We start from the raw sequence: 17,497 nt of genomic DNA on the forward strand, positions 1-17,497 counted from the left end.
TTAGAAGACAACAACCAAGACAAACCTAGGTCAGAAAGCTTTGTTATCTTTTTTTTTTTTTTTTTTTTTTTTTGCATTTGTCTTCAGATTCTTCTGATAGAGCGGGAGGGAGAGAAGGGGGAAGACAGAGACACATCGACCAGTCGCCACCCACAGGACCCCAACCAGGGCCGGGGACAAATTGCAAGCAAGGTACGTGCCCTTAGCGGGAACCAAACCCGGGACTCTCTGGTCTGTGGGCCAACGCTCCAACTGCTGAGCCAGACTAGCCAGGACAAGCTTTGTAATCTTTCACATATGTTTTCAAGACACAGCCTTTTATCAAAGGAACTATTTGTCCATCCATCCCAAACATTCCTTTTAACATGGTAGCAATTAATTAGCATTTGCAAACTGAAGATGGCTGTTACATCAACTAGTTACTTATAAGCAGACCCAAGTTTGCGCTAGTGCAGAATTTCTGCCTGATTAAAGTCCCTCCCCACACCCCAACCATCTTCATGAAAACAAATCAGGCGACAGCTATTTTTTTGAGCATTTAAGTTTATTTAATTACAGATTTAAAAAAATATTTTAAAATCCTCACCCAAGGATATTTCGACATTCATCTTCAGATAGAATGGGAGGGAGAGAAAGAGAGAGAAACATCGATGTGAGAGACACATCGATTGGTCGCCTCCCGCACAACCCAACCAGGGCTGGGAATACACAACCAGGATACATAAACTTACCTGAACCAAACCCGTGACTCTGGTCCTCAGGCTCCAACTGCTGGGCCGAACTGGCCAGGGCTTACACATGAGTTAGTAAAAGTTTTAAACAATCAAAACTTCTGATTCCATGACTTTAGTTGTAATTTATACAATAGTTATTCACACCCATTCAAACTGTGGGTTGTAGAATGCTTTGCACACAAAGAATTGTGGTGTTTCTTCTGCCTTTACTGGTTTTGATGATTTGGGGCTAGGGGCTGGAATTGTACCACGTTTACCGAGTGGCCAGTTGCTCTGTGCCCCGCTCCAGGCTGGATGCTTTCCATGGTCTCTCATTTCATTTACTCCTTACAATGTCTTTAAACGTCAAGTTGCCTAAGGAGAGCAACCATTTTATTTGCACATCTGGCTGGTGATTTGATTATAAAGATTTTTAATGGTGGCTGATAAAAAGAGAAGAAGTTAAAAGAAGGAAAATAATTGTCAAACATGTCAAAGTTTCTGCAGAACAGGGAGGGAGGAAGTGTCCCTGTCCACTGGACGATGAAGAGCCCCAGGTGGCCAAGCATTTCTGTCACTGGGTTCTGTACTGAGGCACACAGGACCCTCCCATTTCAAGGGGGCACTGCAGGCCCAAGAGATCCTAGGGTGCTGCCAGGTTTTGAACCATCTCCACACACCAAAGACTTGCTTTTTAAGCTCCGCTATTATTAGAGTCGCACTATATGAGCAATACCTTCTTTGAAGGCAACTCTGTAGCCCAATGAAGGTCCAGGGCTTTCCCCAGCCCTTGATGAGAAGTATCTTTCCCCAAATGGTGGCCCTCAGACTGGGTGCATTGGAATGACCTGGGGGGGGGGGGTGGCTTATAACCCTACACTGCCGGCCCCACCCAAGAGATCCTGACTCAATAGGTCTGGGGAATGACCGGAAATCTGGCATTTCTAAAAAGCTCCCAAGTGCTACTGGTCCAAACACACTGTATAATGATCACTGTTGTAAAAACACAGGTCCAAATCCATCCAAGACAGGAACAGGGTACTTATGATGTGACAAAATCGTCACCAATTATGACACAGGCCACACATAGGCAGGGAATCTTGTCTGTGCTGACCCGGTTTCCCCAGCACCCACAACAGGGGCTGGCATATGCCAGGGGCCTCATACACATGTGCTAAACAAGTCCCGTGAGTCCGGATGCCCTCTGCACAGCGTGGGAATGGACGAGCTAGGGAAAGTGGTTGCAGAAGCACCAGCAACAAAGGAAATGGCTGTTAACAGTTCAACTGTCCTGAAAGGGAAGCTCAACGTACTAACAAAGACAGCAACAAAAACAGCAATAAGATGACAACAAACATTTCAGAGTGTCCGGCACTGACCAGCGCTGGAGCCAGCACTTCACTGGCATCGTGGCATCCAATTTTCACAACGATCCTAAGAGGTGGGAACCCTGATTACTCCGATTAAGCAGGTGAGAAAGCAGGTTAGAGGGGAAATGATGTGCCCACATCATCAACTAGCCATGGCGAAGCTGGGATCAACAGCCACACCGAGATGTTCGTCCTGAGCAGAAGGTCTCTCTTAATTACCCAGTCGAGTAAATGATAAATGCAAAACTTCCTTGGCCTGCCCTGAACTGCAGACTTTGATCCTGGCTTCTCCAATTGACAGAGAAACTCCAAGTGGCCTGTCTATCCATAGAATGCATGATCATAAACAAAGCAGGCAGGGAGGGCTCCCGCAGGCTGCACAGAGCAGCTGTATCATCTAGGAAGAGTGGATCAGTGAGTCCCAGCTCTGGGGTTCCATGGTTAGGCATGCCAAAGGAAAAGGTCTAGTTCAGTAGTTCTCAATGGGAGGAGGGTTGATTTTGCCCCCAGGGGACACTTGGCAATATCGAGGGTGGATTTTGATTGGTGTAAGTGGGAGGTGCTCCTCGCATCCAGTGAGTGGAGGCAGGAATGCTGCTAAACATCCCACAATGCACAAGACAGCCCCCACCACAGAGAAGTATCTGGCCAAAATGTCAATGGTGCCGAAAACCATACAGTAGTTTCAAACTTCCTAAAGCCTTCTCTGTCCCCTCACCCCCATTTGGATGCCTAAGATTCCATCAACATTTTCTTATGGCGCTCACTCTCGTTCATCTTGTCTTAAGTTCCTGAGCATGTTTCGTCTCCCTTATCTCCTGATAAACTAGGGCCAGAGCATCTCAGTCCCCAGAATACTGGGAACTGCATTCTGCACAAAGCGGCTGTTCAATGAGTGTCTGTCCAATAGTTTGTTTCCCCTGACGCGGGTAAAATGCTGAGAACTTAGATTCAACCAACACTCAAGAGTTCTTACATGGTGGGGAGCACACACAGTACATTTCCTATAAACACTATCTCATTTAATTCTCCCAACGATCGAAGGAAACAGGGACACTATTTTCGGTAACTGCAGCTCACAGATACAATTTGTAAAAGGTCACAGGCTGGTAAGTGACCAAGCATGTTTCCAGAGCCAGATACTCAAGTCCTACGCTCCTTCCATATCCACCACCACCTCCCAGGGCAGAAAACCTCACCTCCTTGAGCCTCGTCCCAGAATTAGGGTGTCTGAGACGGGTACAAGGAAAACACATCACGAAGAGTTGGAAACTTTACCACATTATTCGTGGGATTGTCACAAGTTTTGCTAGTCAATATGGCAACAAAAGCAGTCAATTCCAAGTGCTGCAAGTAGGGTTAAACACATTACATATGCAAAAATCAATGATGAAGGTACTTAGAATTTACATAGCTCTTTCCTTGAGAGCAGTACTCAAAAGACTCTCATTTAAAAACTTTAAAAGGCTAAAAATTCAAGACTTTCTTTAATCAGCAAAATCAAAGAACATAGGACATAGTGGTCAAAACAGCCGTCTTAGCTCAGGGCACAATCGTGTGACTTTCTTTCTCTATTTTATTTTATTTTTTATCCTCACCTGAGGACATTTTTGCATTTATCTTCAGATAGAGCAGGAGGGAGGAAGGAAGAGAGAAAGATCGACGTGAGAGAGACACATCAACTGGTTGCTACCCACACAACCCCAACAGAGGCCGGGGACAAACTGCAACCAAGGTACGTGCCCTTAGCGGGAACCGAACCCGGGACTCTCTGGACCGCAGGGCGACGCGCTAACCGCTGAGCCAAACCGGCCAGGGCTGATGTGACTCTTTATGCACAGCGCTCTGCAGCTGGCTCTCTGCTCTGAGAGGCTGCGAACTGCGGGCTCTCTCAGAGCACCCAGGAGCCAGCCCAGACCCGGTAAAGCACCTAATAAATAACATCTGACGGCTCATCTCTGGGAGCCCTGACAATATGAATCCCCCAAAATTAACCTGATGAATCTGTCTTGTTTTCATATCATGGAAGAAGGGAAGATGATGACAGGTTTCTGTGGCACCTCATTTTTTCTTTGAAGCTGGGAAGACCAGTTGTGCGCTTGTGATTGCTCATCCAGACGTCCACTAAAGCCTAGATGCCAAGGCCACGTTTCCAGGGCTCAGCCCTCGCGGCTCAGAAAGCCAGATGGCCGCTGGTGTCCCGCACAGCCAACTCAGACCAAACTAACCTTTCGCTCCACACAGTGCACCCCCTGGACATAAGTAAAGCTCAACCTTGCCCTGGCCAGTGCGGCTTAGTGGTTAGAGTGTTGGCCCATGCACCGAAGGGCTGCAGGTTCGATTCCTGGTCAAGGGCATGTACCTGGGTTGCAGGTTTGATCCCTGGCCCCAGTGGGTCAGGGTGAGTACGGGAGGCAACCAATCGATTTGTCTCTCACATCGAAGTTGTTTTCTTTCTCTCTCTCTCTCCCTTCCATCTCTCTAAAAATCAATGGAGCCCAGCTGGTGTGGCTCAGTGGTTGAGCGTCAACCCATGCACCAAGAGGTCACTGGTTCGATTATTAGGGCACATGCCCAGGTTGTGGGCCCAATCCCCAATGGGGGGCATGCAGGGGCAACCAATCAATGTTCTCGCTCATTGATGTTTCTAGCTCTCTCTTCCTCTCTAATATAAAGAAAAAATATATATATTTTTTAAATCAGTGGAAAAAAATATCCTTGGGTGAGGCTTAATGAAAAAGCTCAACCTCATCCATTCTGTCTGCTCCAGGAGCAAAACGTCTTGAGAGTCCAAAGTTTTATATTTCTTTACCCCCTCAGCCTGTCACCTCCATCTGCCCTTCGAACTGTCACTGCAGCAGTCTTGCTCCCAGAACCATCGAATCTGTAGCACCCACACTCTAGTGGTATGCCCTTCTCTTCCCAGGGAAAGTCCTGGCCTTCTGTCCATCTGTAACCTGGTCCAGGCAGGCCCAGACCTGACCGAATGAAAAGCCTTCCTATAACAGGGTCAAGCACACCTTCTGAGAGCGGGGTGTCCAGAATCATTGCCCAGGTTCCCAACTGCTGTTGGCACATGGAACACGGCAGTGGTGTTCGCTCGAACCTCCTGAGCTAAGATTCTCTGCCCTCTGGGAACCCCCCTCTTGTTTGACCTTCTTTGGGTTTTGGATAACCCATCTTTGGATGGCCTGCCTTGGCAAGGACCTGGAAATCCAGGCGCTGGTACCACAAGGGTGAGTATGGGGCACCAATGTACCCACCCAGGTCCCTGGGACCTGCAGGACTGTTCTCTCCACCGATCCTGCGGCCACTCCTCCATCACCTGGGCATTCCAGCTTCAAGAAACTTTTGCCTGTGCTCAACTGCCCACAGCAGTGTCTCCCAAGTATTCCAGGAGGTCAGAAGACCTCGGTGCTTCTCTGACTGAGGAGGGTACACGTGGGGCCTGGAAACGGGCATCTGGAACAAGTGATACTGACAACCCTGATCAGGTAAGCTTGGGAAAACATTGGGTCATTTCTTCTGGACAGGTATCTTGGGTCCCTACAATGTAACGAACACAATCAGAGAACAGGGGATAAAAACCAGGAATAAGCGAAGACTTTGGAGCCAGGCTCCCAGGGTTCAGTTTCAGGTGCCCCACTCATCAGCGGAGCGCTGCGCCAGCCCCTTTACCCCTCAGTGTCTGTCTGATTCTTCCCGTGCAGAACGAGCCTGGTCATAATACCCACTTCATCGGCTGTTATGTGGATAATGTGCTAATGCGTGCAAAGCACTTAGTCCGGTGCCCTCCATCCACATGGGCACTTGATAAACATTATCTATTATTATCCAAGAGACCAGAGACTGCTGAGTGGCAGCCCTGAAGCCAAATCTGGCCTAGAGACCTATTTTGTTTGGCTTTCACTTTTTCCTTTTCAATCAAGCCAACATTTTAAAACTGGTATATTTCTGGCACTTTAAGCCCGAAGATCTGGCAGCAAGTGAGGTCTGCCTTCCCCTCTGGCGGCGATGGCCTGGGATGGGGTCCCATGGCCCCCTTTTGATAGGGCATTTCTTCTTTGTTCAAGCTCAACCCCACACACGTTTGTCCACCAGCCAATTCCCTGCCTGGCCCTTGTAGGAAGGCAATCTCTATTCTAGACCAATTTTACCAACATAGCCAATGTGAGGTCCTGGGAGTTCCCCCATATTGACTCCAGTCCAACTGGTCTCTGCTTGTGCTAACCTTTCTGCCTCCCTACCTTTGCCTTATGATGTTTCCCCAGCCAGCAACAACCTCCCCAATTTTCCATCTCCACCTAGCTCAGTAGTTCCAATTGAGAGCGTGAGTTAAAATGATCCGGGAAGGTAAAAAAAAAAAATGCCTATGTCTGGGTCTGGACTTCACTCCCAGAGATTCTAACTAGTCTCGGTGGGGCCCAAGTATTGGTAATTTTTTAAATCATCTAGGTGATTCAAATGTGTACCCTAATGTGCTCCAAGACTGATGACCAGGGAGCTATGGCCTCCCCATCCTCATGGCCCAGCTGGCACTTCCTGCTGAAACCGTCCAGCTGAGGACTAGATGAGTCTTGCTTTTCTCCTGACTCCTGTTTAGTCTTGCTTTTGAATCAACTTGTGTTTAAAGCCCGTCTCCCCGGACTGCAACCTCAAGAGTGGGCGGATCATACTTCATACTTCTTTGCATCCGCAACAGGACTGGGGCGCCAAGCACGCTGTAGCTGTCTAATGAAAATGCCTTTACTTATATATTTGAGAGTCTACAATGTAGAGGGCATTATAAGGACCACATGATGAAAAAACCAGGCTGATTTCTCACAGCTTGCAGGGGTGAAGGAGTAAGTCAAGAATGCCAATGGTGAGGATAAGACTAAGATGAGCTACAGGAAAGCAGTCATGTGAGGGAAGGCGGGGTCCTAGCCCCTGGACAATCAAGAAAGGCTCTGTGCAGGTCTCCTTGATGGGCCAGCGGGAAGGATGGCAACCAGAGCCAGGTAGAGTGAGAAGAGAGAGAACCCATGAGCAAATGAATACACTAGAAGGAAACCTCAGCCACCTGAACCACTGAGCCATGCCAGAATCCAGTTGGGAGGAATGGGAAGCAAAATGGGAAAGACAAGATTTCACTTTATCTCAAACACCAGGGAAAAGGCCGTAATTAATTTGGTAAGTCATGGAAGCAGCCAGTGAAGGCTAAAATTCTGGCATCCCTGTAAAAGCCAGGCAGAGGAAGAGGTGAGGGGTAGGGGAAGAACAGCCATAACACAAAAAACAAGGGAAGAGGGAGATGAAAATGGGAAAGGAAGTCCCAGAGGCAGGTTCCGTGACTCTGGAGAGCAAGACCGCCCCACCCCCTTTACAATGGGGCCTCCAAGGCTGCCAGGACCCAGAGACGTCAGACACCCTGACTTCTGCCATTTAGTCTTAGGCCACAGTTTACTGTACAGAAGTGAAATCATGTTAACAGTGCAATTAACGTTAACAGTACAACTATATTAACACACTTAATCACAGAAATAATGACTTTAGTCACAACACTGTCACTACTGAAAGTGCTATTATAATAAGAAGTCTCATGGATAGCAGCTTATAAAGACATACAAAGATCCGAAAGAATACATTAGGAGAAAGCCACCCCATAGTTCCCTCCTCCTCCTCACGCCCTGTTTATTTGTTTTTATTTATTTTGTTAATCCTCACCTGAGGATATTTTCCCATTGATTTTTAGATAGAATGGAAGAGAGGGAAGGAGGAAGGGAGGGAGAGAAACATCGATGTGAGAGACACATTAATTGGTTGCCTCCTGCACTACCCCGACTGCGGCCAGGAATCAAACCTGCAACCCAGGGACCAGGTATGTGCCCTTGACTGGGAATTGAACCAGGACCCTTCAATCCACAGGCAGACGCTCTAACCACTGAGCTATGGCCAGGGCCATCATTTTTTAGAAAGGTATTTTGGGTTTCAATGAACACTAGGGCTAGTTCAGAAAATAAACCACGCCCGGCCGGTGTGGCTCAGTGGCTGAGCGTCGACCCCTGCACCAAGAGGTCGCCGGTTTGATTCCTGGTCAGGGCACATGCCCAGGTTGTGGGCCTGATCCCCAGTGGGGGGCATGCAGGAGGCGGCCAATCAATGTTCTCTCTCATCGCTGTTTCTATCTCCCCCTCCCTCTCCCTTCCTCTCTCTCTGAACTCAATAAAGAAAAAATATTAAAAGAAAATAAACCTCCAAAGGACAGCCCGACGGAAGGCAGTGGAGGGAAGGGCGGCTCCACCGTGGATGTATTGAACACTCACAGCCTCTTCCCTCGTGGCAGGCAAAGGTCTAAGCCCTTCACAAACGTGATATCTAATCTTCCTGAGCCCATGAAGGTCGGTGCATTTATTTCCCCACTTTACAGGTGAGGAAATTAAGACACAAAGCTAAGCGGAGCCAGAGTAAGAACCAGGTACTCGGGGTTTCAGGTGCCATCGCCTCCCTCTTATACTCAGCTGCTCTTCGCTACACCTTTTTGGTGCAGGTTGGGGTCAGGAGCCTGTCCCTCTCCTAAGGGCTACCAGACCCAAAAAGGCTCAGAAGTATGGGGCCACAGGGCTGCTGCTTCTGGTTATACATTTCTAAAGCCTTAAAACATCAGGAACAGAAAAGGGCAAAGCAGAGAAGAAATCTAGAGGGGGGTCACTTCCCATGACCCCTACTGCCCAGAGCCACAACCTTCAGGATCCTGAAAACAAGCAGGGAGAAGCTTTTCCAGCAGTTGGTCAAAAGCATATTGGAGGAGTCAAAGGACCTGCGGAGCAGCCAGGCATGAGCTGGCTGGGAGGGCCAAGGGCTTTTAGCTCCTCCACTCCCTTAAAGACGAACTCTGTCCACCAAAAAATCTTCCAGGGAAAACCAGCCTCACCAGTAAACACAGCTCTCATCATTAATTGCTACTTACTGCTCACTGGCCGTGAGACCCATCCACACGTGGCACCTTCCTGATTTGTGGATTAGACACAAGCCATAGATCCCTGCCCCTAGTGAGTTGGTGAACTGCAACCACCTTGGATTATGTTTCACTTTTAGGCTTCAGGACTTGAAGTGATTCTATTTTTAAGCTTTCTCGGTTCCACAAGTAAAAGAAGACATTTTAAGAAAACTAGTTCTGGCTTTTAAGGGATGGTGGCTTCGTCTGAAAGAGTTAATGGACCAGCCACCTGGCTAAACCAGAAATCTTCTGAGGGAAGAGAACCTAGCGTCATGTTGGTAGGCAAGGGCCCAGGGCCCTCTGGAAACCACAGCACTCGGGACATGGATGGCCCAGGACAAACCCTCTAATCCCAGAGCTACACTGCGCCCCTCTCCTGGAAAACTGCCCAAGTCCTTATTCTCTGTGAAGTACATGTTTCACTTTTTGAGCACCAGAAATGTCATTTCCACAGAAAACAATCATATCTGCATATAACAAATAAAGCTTAAAATAACACTACTATGATGTTTTTATACGTCAGCCATTCCTTCCGTTAAAAAAAAAATTCCCTTGCATTGAACATCTAAAGCAGCTTCGCTTATTTTGTCTCTCTGAGAATGAGCTGTTACTGCAAAACTAATTGTTCAAAGGACACTTCTGTATGTGTACATTTTTAAAGCATGTAACTACTCCTGAAGGCAATCTAAATGTATTCTACACATCCCAATTTTCACACATAGGGCACGTAAGACATAGTTAATTTTCTCTTGGGGAATGAGGCTGCTTCTAAGAATTCAAGTCTCCAGTTTCAGTTCTGGCTTGGCCACCAGCTAGCTTGTGACCTTGGGCAAGTAATGTAACTGCATTGGGTCTTAATTTCCTCTCCTACAAAAAAAAAAAGAAAATGAAGGGGATTGGGTCAGATGATGACTTTTGCTTTACAGCTCTCAAATGTTATAATTCGAAGACCATTGGCAATATCGATTATTGCCTATGATAGCCTAAAGTATTATTTTTAGGGACTGTCAAGCTATAAAAATGTTGCCTGGCTCAGCTAGTGTGGCTCAGTGGATTGAGTGTCATCCCATGGACTGAGAGGTCCCAGTTCGATTCCCCATCAGGGCATATGCCAGGGTTTTGGGCTCCATCCCCAGTAGGGGGCGTACAGGAGGCAGCGGACTGATGTTTCTCTCTCTATAAAATTAACAAAAACATATTTTTAAAAAAGAATGTTACCTGGACACTACAAATGGTCCCAGACAGTGGGGGTACAGTAACTGAAAGCACATTAAAGTCAATTACTTTTATTCCCTCCTATTCCATCAGTTGTCAATTCTTAACTGTTATCAACCTCCCACTGACCCCCACCTTTGTTTTCAAAGCTAAGCAGTGGCTTGCTTCACTCAGGTTCTCTCATAAAGCCAAGTGCATAGGCTTTGTGATACAATCTGGCAACGAGTTATATTGTAGACTATTGTGGCCACAAGACTGCCCCCCCCCCCCCCCCCAGTTAAGGATGGGAGGAGAATGAGAATGCAGTCCTGTAACCTGCACATTCCTTGAGTTCTAAAAGCAAACTGTTTTTGAGGGAGAGTGTTTGAAGCAAAATTGAGAACAGAAAACAAACCAATTTCCTTCTTACTAAAGCAAAAGCTACATGCTACTCCTCGATATTAACCCCCACCTACTCCCTCCAAATTTCCTCTCCCCATCTCAATTGTTGCTTTTTTGTACCTTCTGCTGTGTAACTTTTCCTTGTGTAAGATACATTTTTCAAGTCACTCTTTGAAGCCAAAGAGAGGTTCAGAGTAGGAGGAAGGAGATACCATTAGTGGTTTCCTATTATTTACGGCCTCCCCAGTTATCTTACCTTCTTAGTTCCATGAAAAATGATTAGTAGAAAAAAAAATGCTTCTTAGCAATTGTAAATATAGTCCCTGAAACACTATTTTTAAGCTGCTAACAAGCATGAAAATATGCATTAAACCACATGCTTAGTATCTCAAAGAATTCAGGGTAGTTCTTTTCTTTAAAAACTAAAATGAAACAGATAACCTGTAAGAATGAAAATCTACCTTCTTTGCCTGGCATTATTTGGGGTGATTTCATAGGAATCTATGAGTGACTTGACTCGCTGAACATAGGCAACTGATTTTTTACTTATTCTAGATTTAAGCTGTTAGTAGAAAATGGGTGGTTAAAAAGGAATGGGAATTGGTTAGTCTGGAAAGTGGATGTAAAGTAGACATAAAAGTGGAATATATATATAAATCACATTAAATTATAAAACCAGTCAGAAAATTAACTGAGTATCTGAAGCCTGGCCAAATGAATCCAAGTCCTCAGAAAGGGGTTAAAGGTGTAGACGGTTTAGGATGGCAATAAAGACTGCAGAGTTAAAAGAAAACGACTGCACTTATCTCTGAGAAAAGAGAATAACAGCAACTTTTCCCCCAGCCTTTCCATCTCCAGGTGCTGTTAGTCATGTCTAAGCCGAGAGTATTATTTTCTGTTTTCAAGTTAGCTTTACACAGCACAACATTAATCTCAGAATCTACTCTTCCAAGTATTACACAAGGTGACGATTTATAGAAAAACAAAAAAATCCTTTCCTGTTCTCAAGCCTGGGTTCCTTAGCTTACAGTGGCCACATGTAAGTAAGGGTGCTTTGTTTCGGAGGATGATTAGAGTGGCGCCCTTGGTACTGATTATGGCATTGAGCTATTTGTACTGCCTGAGTCTGGGCACTGCATTATGTTAAAACTTCCATAATGGTGTATGTAGTGACTAAAAATTCTCTCCTAGCTTAAACTTAGCATCAATCATATATCTCAGTAGAAGCAAGATTATTGAGTACTGAACCACAGGAATCCAGCATTCTTCTTTTATACTTGCACAGGAAAAAAGAGATCCAGCTATAGCACCTATGGTTCCTCCATTCTTACATAGAAATTTCAAGCATTGTGGGCTCTTTCCCAAAGCATAATCAGTGGGTTGCTATGATTGCATTACATTAAATCAGATGTAACAGGCCACTGTCTCTTGCATTAATAGAGCTGAAGTTTTCTAGGAGAATGAAATAATTTCAGCTTTTTAGAAGAGGCAGAAAATGAAGAAGCCCTTTCTGTTCCAGAAAATAGCGCTTCTGACTGGTTTCTCTCGAGCTCTTCCATTTCCAACAGTTCACCATTTCAAAGTGAGTTTATCGAGTGCATGTCTCTGACTTGGTGACAACTGAGAGTTCAGTTATCTAAAAGTCACTAAGCACAGATGCATTCAAAAGTTGGCAGGTCCATGAGTCATGGGTGGAGTGGAACTCAGCAAAAAAGTGAGGATGAGTTGCTCTAAATTTGTCACAAACAAGGCACAAGCTCATGCTTGGGCAGTTCAACACCACCGTCTCTACATAGGCCTGTCTACTGACATGTCCCTATTTGACCCAGTGCTAGGATAGCCATGTTTTATAGATTTAAAAACCTAAATTAATTAGGTAGGACTAATGAATTACATTTCACTTTAGAGAACTTTTAACCATTTTGCTCATAAATGTAAACAAAGGGGCAGTTCTACATGTGGCCTTACACCTTTTCTGTAAGCTATAAAAAATAACATTTTGGCATACTCATTTAATTGGGTGTCCCTTTACCAGGCACTGTGCTAAGTATTTTGCATGTGTTATCATATTAAACCTTTACCAAAAAACCCCCTTCAAGTTAGTCTTGTTACTGTCCCTATTTAACAGAAGAAGTTGTTTTGAGAGACTAAGTTTTTTGCCTAAGACCATACAACTTGTAAATGAGAGGCAATCAGCTAGTAAGATATTATTCATTTATATATTTTCTCACTAAAAAAAAAAAAAGGTGAAGAATTTGCTCCTGGGTTAGTTTTCAGATGTTCTTGAGACAGAACATGTAATAAGAACCAAGTGGGTCTGCAATTCTGGCCACCTGAACACAAGTTCTCAACCACTTCTTGGACACAAAGAGTTTAAAGTCTCTTTGCTCAGCCAATCACTTCGCTGTCCCCATGTTGTCATTCCTGATTAGGGAATACATATCAATAAATTTCAAGAATTAAATAGAAGTCTAATGTAGTTTTAATAAGAAAAAGCAAATCAAACTTTGTATTTAGGGCTCATGACTTTGGAATTATATATGTTCTTACGGCAAGGAGGACAAAGTTTTGAAATAACTTGGAAGGTGAGGAGGGTAATTTTTTATACTTTAAATACAATGAACTACATATAAGTTTGGCTAGACTGCTTTGCAGACCTGGCCCAACAAGCTGGCTAAGGAAAAAAAAATTGTAATCTGGTAGTCTCACAAATTCTCATTATCAAAACCTCCCATAAATCTGAATCCAATCCAAGAAGTATGTCAATAGCAGGTTGTTTAAGATTAGGTTTGTGATGTAGTACTAGAACTGTGTAGGGGGCAAATATGCTTAAAATATGTCCAAGCAAGTTTAGGTGAAGTCAGTAATAGTATTTAACACTAATAAAAGCATGGAATACTCCTGTGACTGCAAATCCAGCAGACAGAGCTGTATGTGTAAGCAGGTACTTGTATTGTTTCTCCTTCTGCTGGCAGACCCCAGTCACTAAAACACACACACACACACACACACACACACACACACAAAAACCAAAAAGAAACCTCTGACTGAGACAGTATCACACATTCCTAGCAAGTATCTCTGTGGCTGTAAAGCAGTTAAGATCCAACAAGGGAAGACATTGAGAAGAGTAAGGAAATAAACATTTTCATTATTCCAAAACCCATCTCATTTCCCAAAGTACTGCTTATGTGCTGACTTTCTTAAAGACCCCTGTAATACCTTGATCCTCCAAAAAATAAACCCATTTGGAGCTTAGACAAGGTGAGGTCAACGATTGGTATTATCAACTAACCATTTGTCTGAGTCTGGCTGTTTCTAGCCTCGTGGGGGCCAAGCCTGACCACGAGGGTGAAGACAGGAGGCATGGAGGAAGGGAATGAAGAAGAGAAAGGGAGAAGGGTGGGGGTAGGGGGGGACGGACCTCCGGGCCACACTTCTTTCTAGTACCAACAAAAAGAGAAGCCGCATACTGACCTAAATCATCTCTCAAAGGCGCTTTATAAATTACAGGGACAAAGGGAGGGGGTGGCGGGTGGCCTGGGAATCCTACGGACACCCAACCCTCTGACCCGCCCCCTCCCCCTCCAGCACAAGGGAAGGAAGACAGAAAGCAGGGCTCAACTCGGCCATTGGCGAGAAGCCCCCTCGGGTTTTCAATCGCCCATCCACAGGCCCCCCAGAAAAAAAAATACACGTAAACACCAAACCAACCCCCTGGGGCGGGCACTCGCACCCAAAGGTCCCCAGAACCGGAGGCCGGGGCATTTACTTAGTTAGATTTTTCTTGCTTACTCATTTCCCTGAAGCACCCAACCCCCCGTTCCCACTCCAAAACCCCGCTCAACCGCCTACCCTCTTGGCTCCAGCCCCCAACAGAATCCAGTGTCCCCGTGCTGGTGGCAGCCCCCGCGCGGTCCCGGTCACTAACCTGCTGCTGTAAGGGCATTTCCGAAACCAGCCTGGCTCCGGGAGAGGTGGGGGGCCGGCTGGAGAGGGGCCCGGAGGGCCGAGCAGACCGGCGGCGCCGGGCAAGGACGGGCGCCCGTGGGGGGGGGGGGTAGGGAGAGGAGAGGGAGGGTGGCCCTGCCGGGGGCGGGTGCGAGGGCGCCCGGACAGTCCCAAGCCTGGGAGCCGGCGTGCAGGAGGAAGTGGGTGCCCCCTCTCCCCTCCAGCGCCCCCTCCCGCCGCCGCCGCCTCCTCCCCAGTCACAGGCGCGTCCTCCGCGCACGTGTGCGAAACGTCACCGGCGGGTCCCGGAGAGAGGGACAGACCCGGGCGGCGGGACGGGAACACGGCTGCACCCGCCCTCCGTCGCCGGGGGGCGGGGAGGGGGACAGGGCGGGGAAGGAAGGGGTAAGGGGAGAGGCGGGTCAAGGGCAGGCCCGGGGCCCAGCGAGGAAGGCCCGGACTCTCGGGCCACGCGGGCGCCGCCGCTGCCACCGTCAGGATGCACCCAGGCCGGAGCGCCCTCTCACTAGCCCCTCACCCGCGGACACCCCATGCTCCAGCCCGCATCCGAGTGCTAGCTCCACCACCTCCCCCAACACACCCCCCTCCGCTGCCCCCAGCCCCTTTGTTGCCAGGAGTTACAGATCCCAAAATGTGACACGCGCAGCCGGGCATAACCTCTGCGCTCCCAGCAAGCCTTAGGGACCCCCGCCGCCAAAGGGCCTTGAAGGCCAGCGAGAAGCGATCAGCCCAATTGTCCCCCGGTTTCCACCCCCCCAAGAGTCCCCTACTCCCCAGTTCACTACTCCCTCCCCCACCCCTTCTCCATCCGGGGCGTGACCCCATCCTACGCCCGAGAAAGAGGAAGCTTCGAGTTGGAGGGGAGGGGAAGGGAGAGTGGGGGTAGGGAAAAGTGCAGGAAAAGAAAGGGGGGGCAACAAAAAGTTTCAGAGTGTTTGATGTGGTTTGCGCCAAGGCGATCCCCACGGCCCCGCGCGCCTTGCGGAGCCCCCCGACCTCACTGGCGCAGAGGGGAGCGCATAAGTCTAACAATAAACCCTTACTGGAGGGGCAGCTCAGAGGCCCACAGCGCTCGGCCTGCGCTCTCCCGGGGCAGCCCGCTGCACGCCCACCAACCCAAGCGGTGCGAGCCCACCCCCCAACCTGGGCTGGGGATGGTGGGAACAGGAGGGCATTACCGGAGGGCCGCCACCGCCGCTACCGCCGCGTCCCAGCGCTGGTGGCTGCTGCAGCAGCCCGGCTCTGCTGGAGGGTCCGTGCGGCGTGGTGTAGAGGAGGCTGCCGGCGGTCTGCTCCCCGCCGGGGGCACTGGGAAGGATGGGGCCGGCGGCGACGGTGCCGCTTTGGAGGGAGGAGGTACAGGAGGTGGTGGAAGTGTTCGTAGTGAGGATCTGGATGTATGCGCCCGGTGCGGCGGCAGCAGCAGCGGCGGCGGCGGCGGCGGGGAAGCCGGGGCTGGCTAGCAGTGCCCTTTTGTCCATGGAGGCTGCAGCAGCGGCGGCGACGACAGTCGCCCCCTCCCCACCCCCGGCGGTCACCAGGTACTGCTCCAGGGCGGGCTGGATCCCCTTTTTCATCTCTCGCTCCTGCTCTTTTTATTGCTATGGTATATTAATGTATTTTTTTTCAATTTCTTTATTATTTGCAGTCGGAGTTTCCAAGTCTCTCCTCCTTCTCTCCTCCCCGCCCGGCGCTTCTGAGCCCCTTCTCTCTCTTTTCTTTTTATTTTTCGGCACCGAATGGGCCCCGGGGGCCAAAAATAATCGGGGCTCTGGAGAGAGGAGGGTCCCGGCCACAGGGATATCGGGCCCCGAGAGGGGATGGAGGCGTCGGGGGCGGCCGATGCAACGGATTGCGAGGTGGCGGCAGCAGCCCGGGCGCTGCGGCCGGCAGCTGAAAAATGGCTCCAGGAAGCTGCTGCTGACAATGAATGAAGGGATACGGTTTACGCGCCAAGGTCCTCCCGCGAAACTCAGATTTCCCGCCGGCTTTTCAAACCATATTTGCATATCCCCGCCCCTCAACCCGCCGAGGACTTTTCCCACAGCCCATTGGGTCTCTATCTCCTTACTTCAGTCCCAATCGTAGAGCAGGACCACGACTTGATGGTTTCCATTGGCTGTCGTGCATCATGGTTGCCCGGGCGACAGGGGTTGTATTTGCATAGGCTACTTTGATTGGCTGGGAGAGAGCAGGGGTTTTTAAGAAGGTGGGGCAAAGCTTTTCCTTCTCTCCCACGGAAGACCACGCCTGGTACAGGCTCCACCCCAGTCCCCGCCCACCAGCCGGATGGGCGCTGCTGACCTGGGCTGGAACTCAGCGCCCCGCAGACTCAGTGTCGCTAATCTAGAGCGCAAGTTTCGCTTTTGGAAATTGTCAAGGTGACTAAGGGGACACCTTCGGGAGCTCCTTTTCTTTGACTAGTCAGTGTAATAGATGAAGAATAGCCGAAGATTTTCCCAGATATGTGCCAAAGGCAAGTTGGACCATGCGGACGATGCCTGGCAGGTGGAAACTGAGACCTTTAAATCATGGGTTTCTCCCTTCCTGAATCCAACCAATGCCGGAGCGAGAGCTGATCCGGAGGCCGAGGCTGATAGACAGAAACATATGGGCAGACAGAATCGTGGGGGCAGAAGGTTGGACTGACGTGATAGCGGGCAACATTTAGTTAACATTCTAGATCATTCCTGGTAGCTTCATTATTAGCCTGGATTTTATTAAGTAAAAATTAACTCAATGGTTTGTCGACTGAAATATCACCACCAGTATTATCTGAATCTAGCAAACACCCCACACTGGCCCAGAAGCACTCAGGGCAGTTAATCAGGGCTAACCTAGGACTGGCGGTTTCTAATCCGCCAAGC

General features: G+C 48.4%; 1 protein-coding gene across 2 annotated transcripts in view; it reads right to left on the reverse strand.

Moving 5' to 3' along the window:
• Positions 1 to 16,274, reverse strand: part of E2F3 (E2F transcription factor 3) — a 77,890-nt gene extending 61,616 nt beyond the window's left edge. The window contains exon 1 of one of the 2 annotated variants that reach the window (XM_036256206.1): positions 15,809 to 16,274. In XM_036256206.1, coding sequence (XP_036112099.1) covers positions 15,809 to 16,207 — 399 coding nt within the window. In that variant the 5' untranslated portion in view covers positions 16,208 to 16,274. Of the gene's footprint in view, positions 1 to 14,589; positions 14,675 to 15,808 lie in introns of those variants that run through there. The other variant, XM_036256207.1, reaches the window with a different exon arrangement.
• Positions 16,275 to 17,497: the final 1,223 nt, after the last annotated feature.

This window comes from Molossus molossus, unplaced genomic scaffold, assembly GCF_014108415.1.
Source record: "Molossus molossus isolate mMolMol1 unplaced genomic scaffold, mMolMol1.p scaffold_m16_p_12, whole genome shotgun sequence".
Taxonomy (NCBI): Eukaryota; Metazoa; Chordata; class Mammalia; order Chiroptera; family Molossidae; genus Molossus; species Molossus molossus.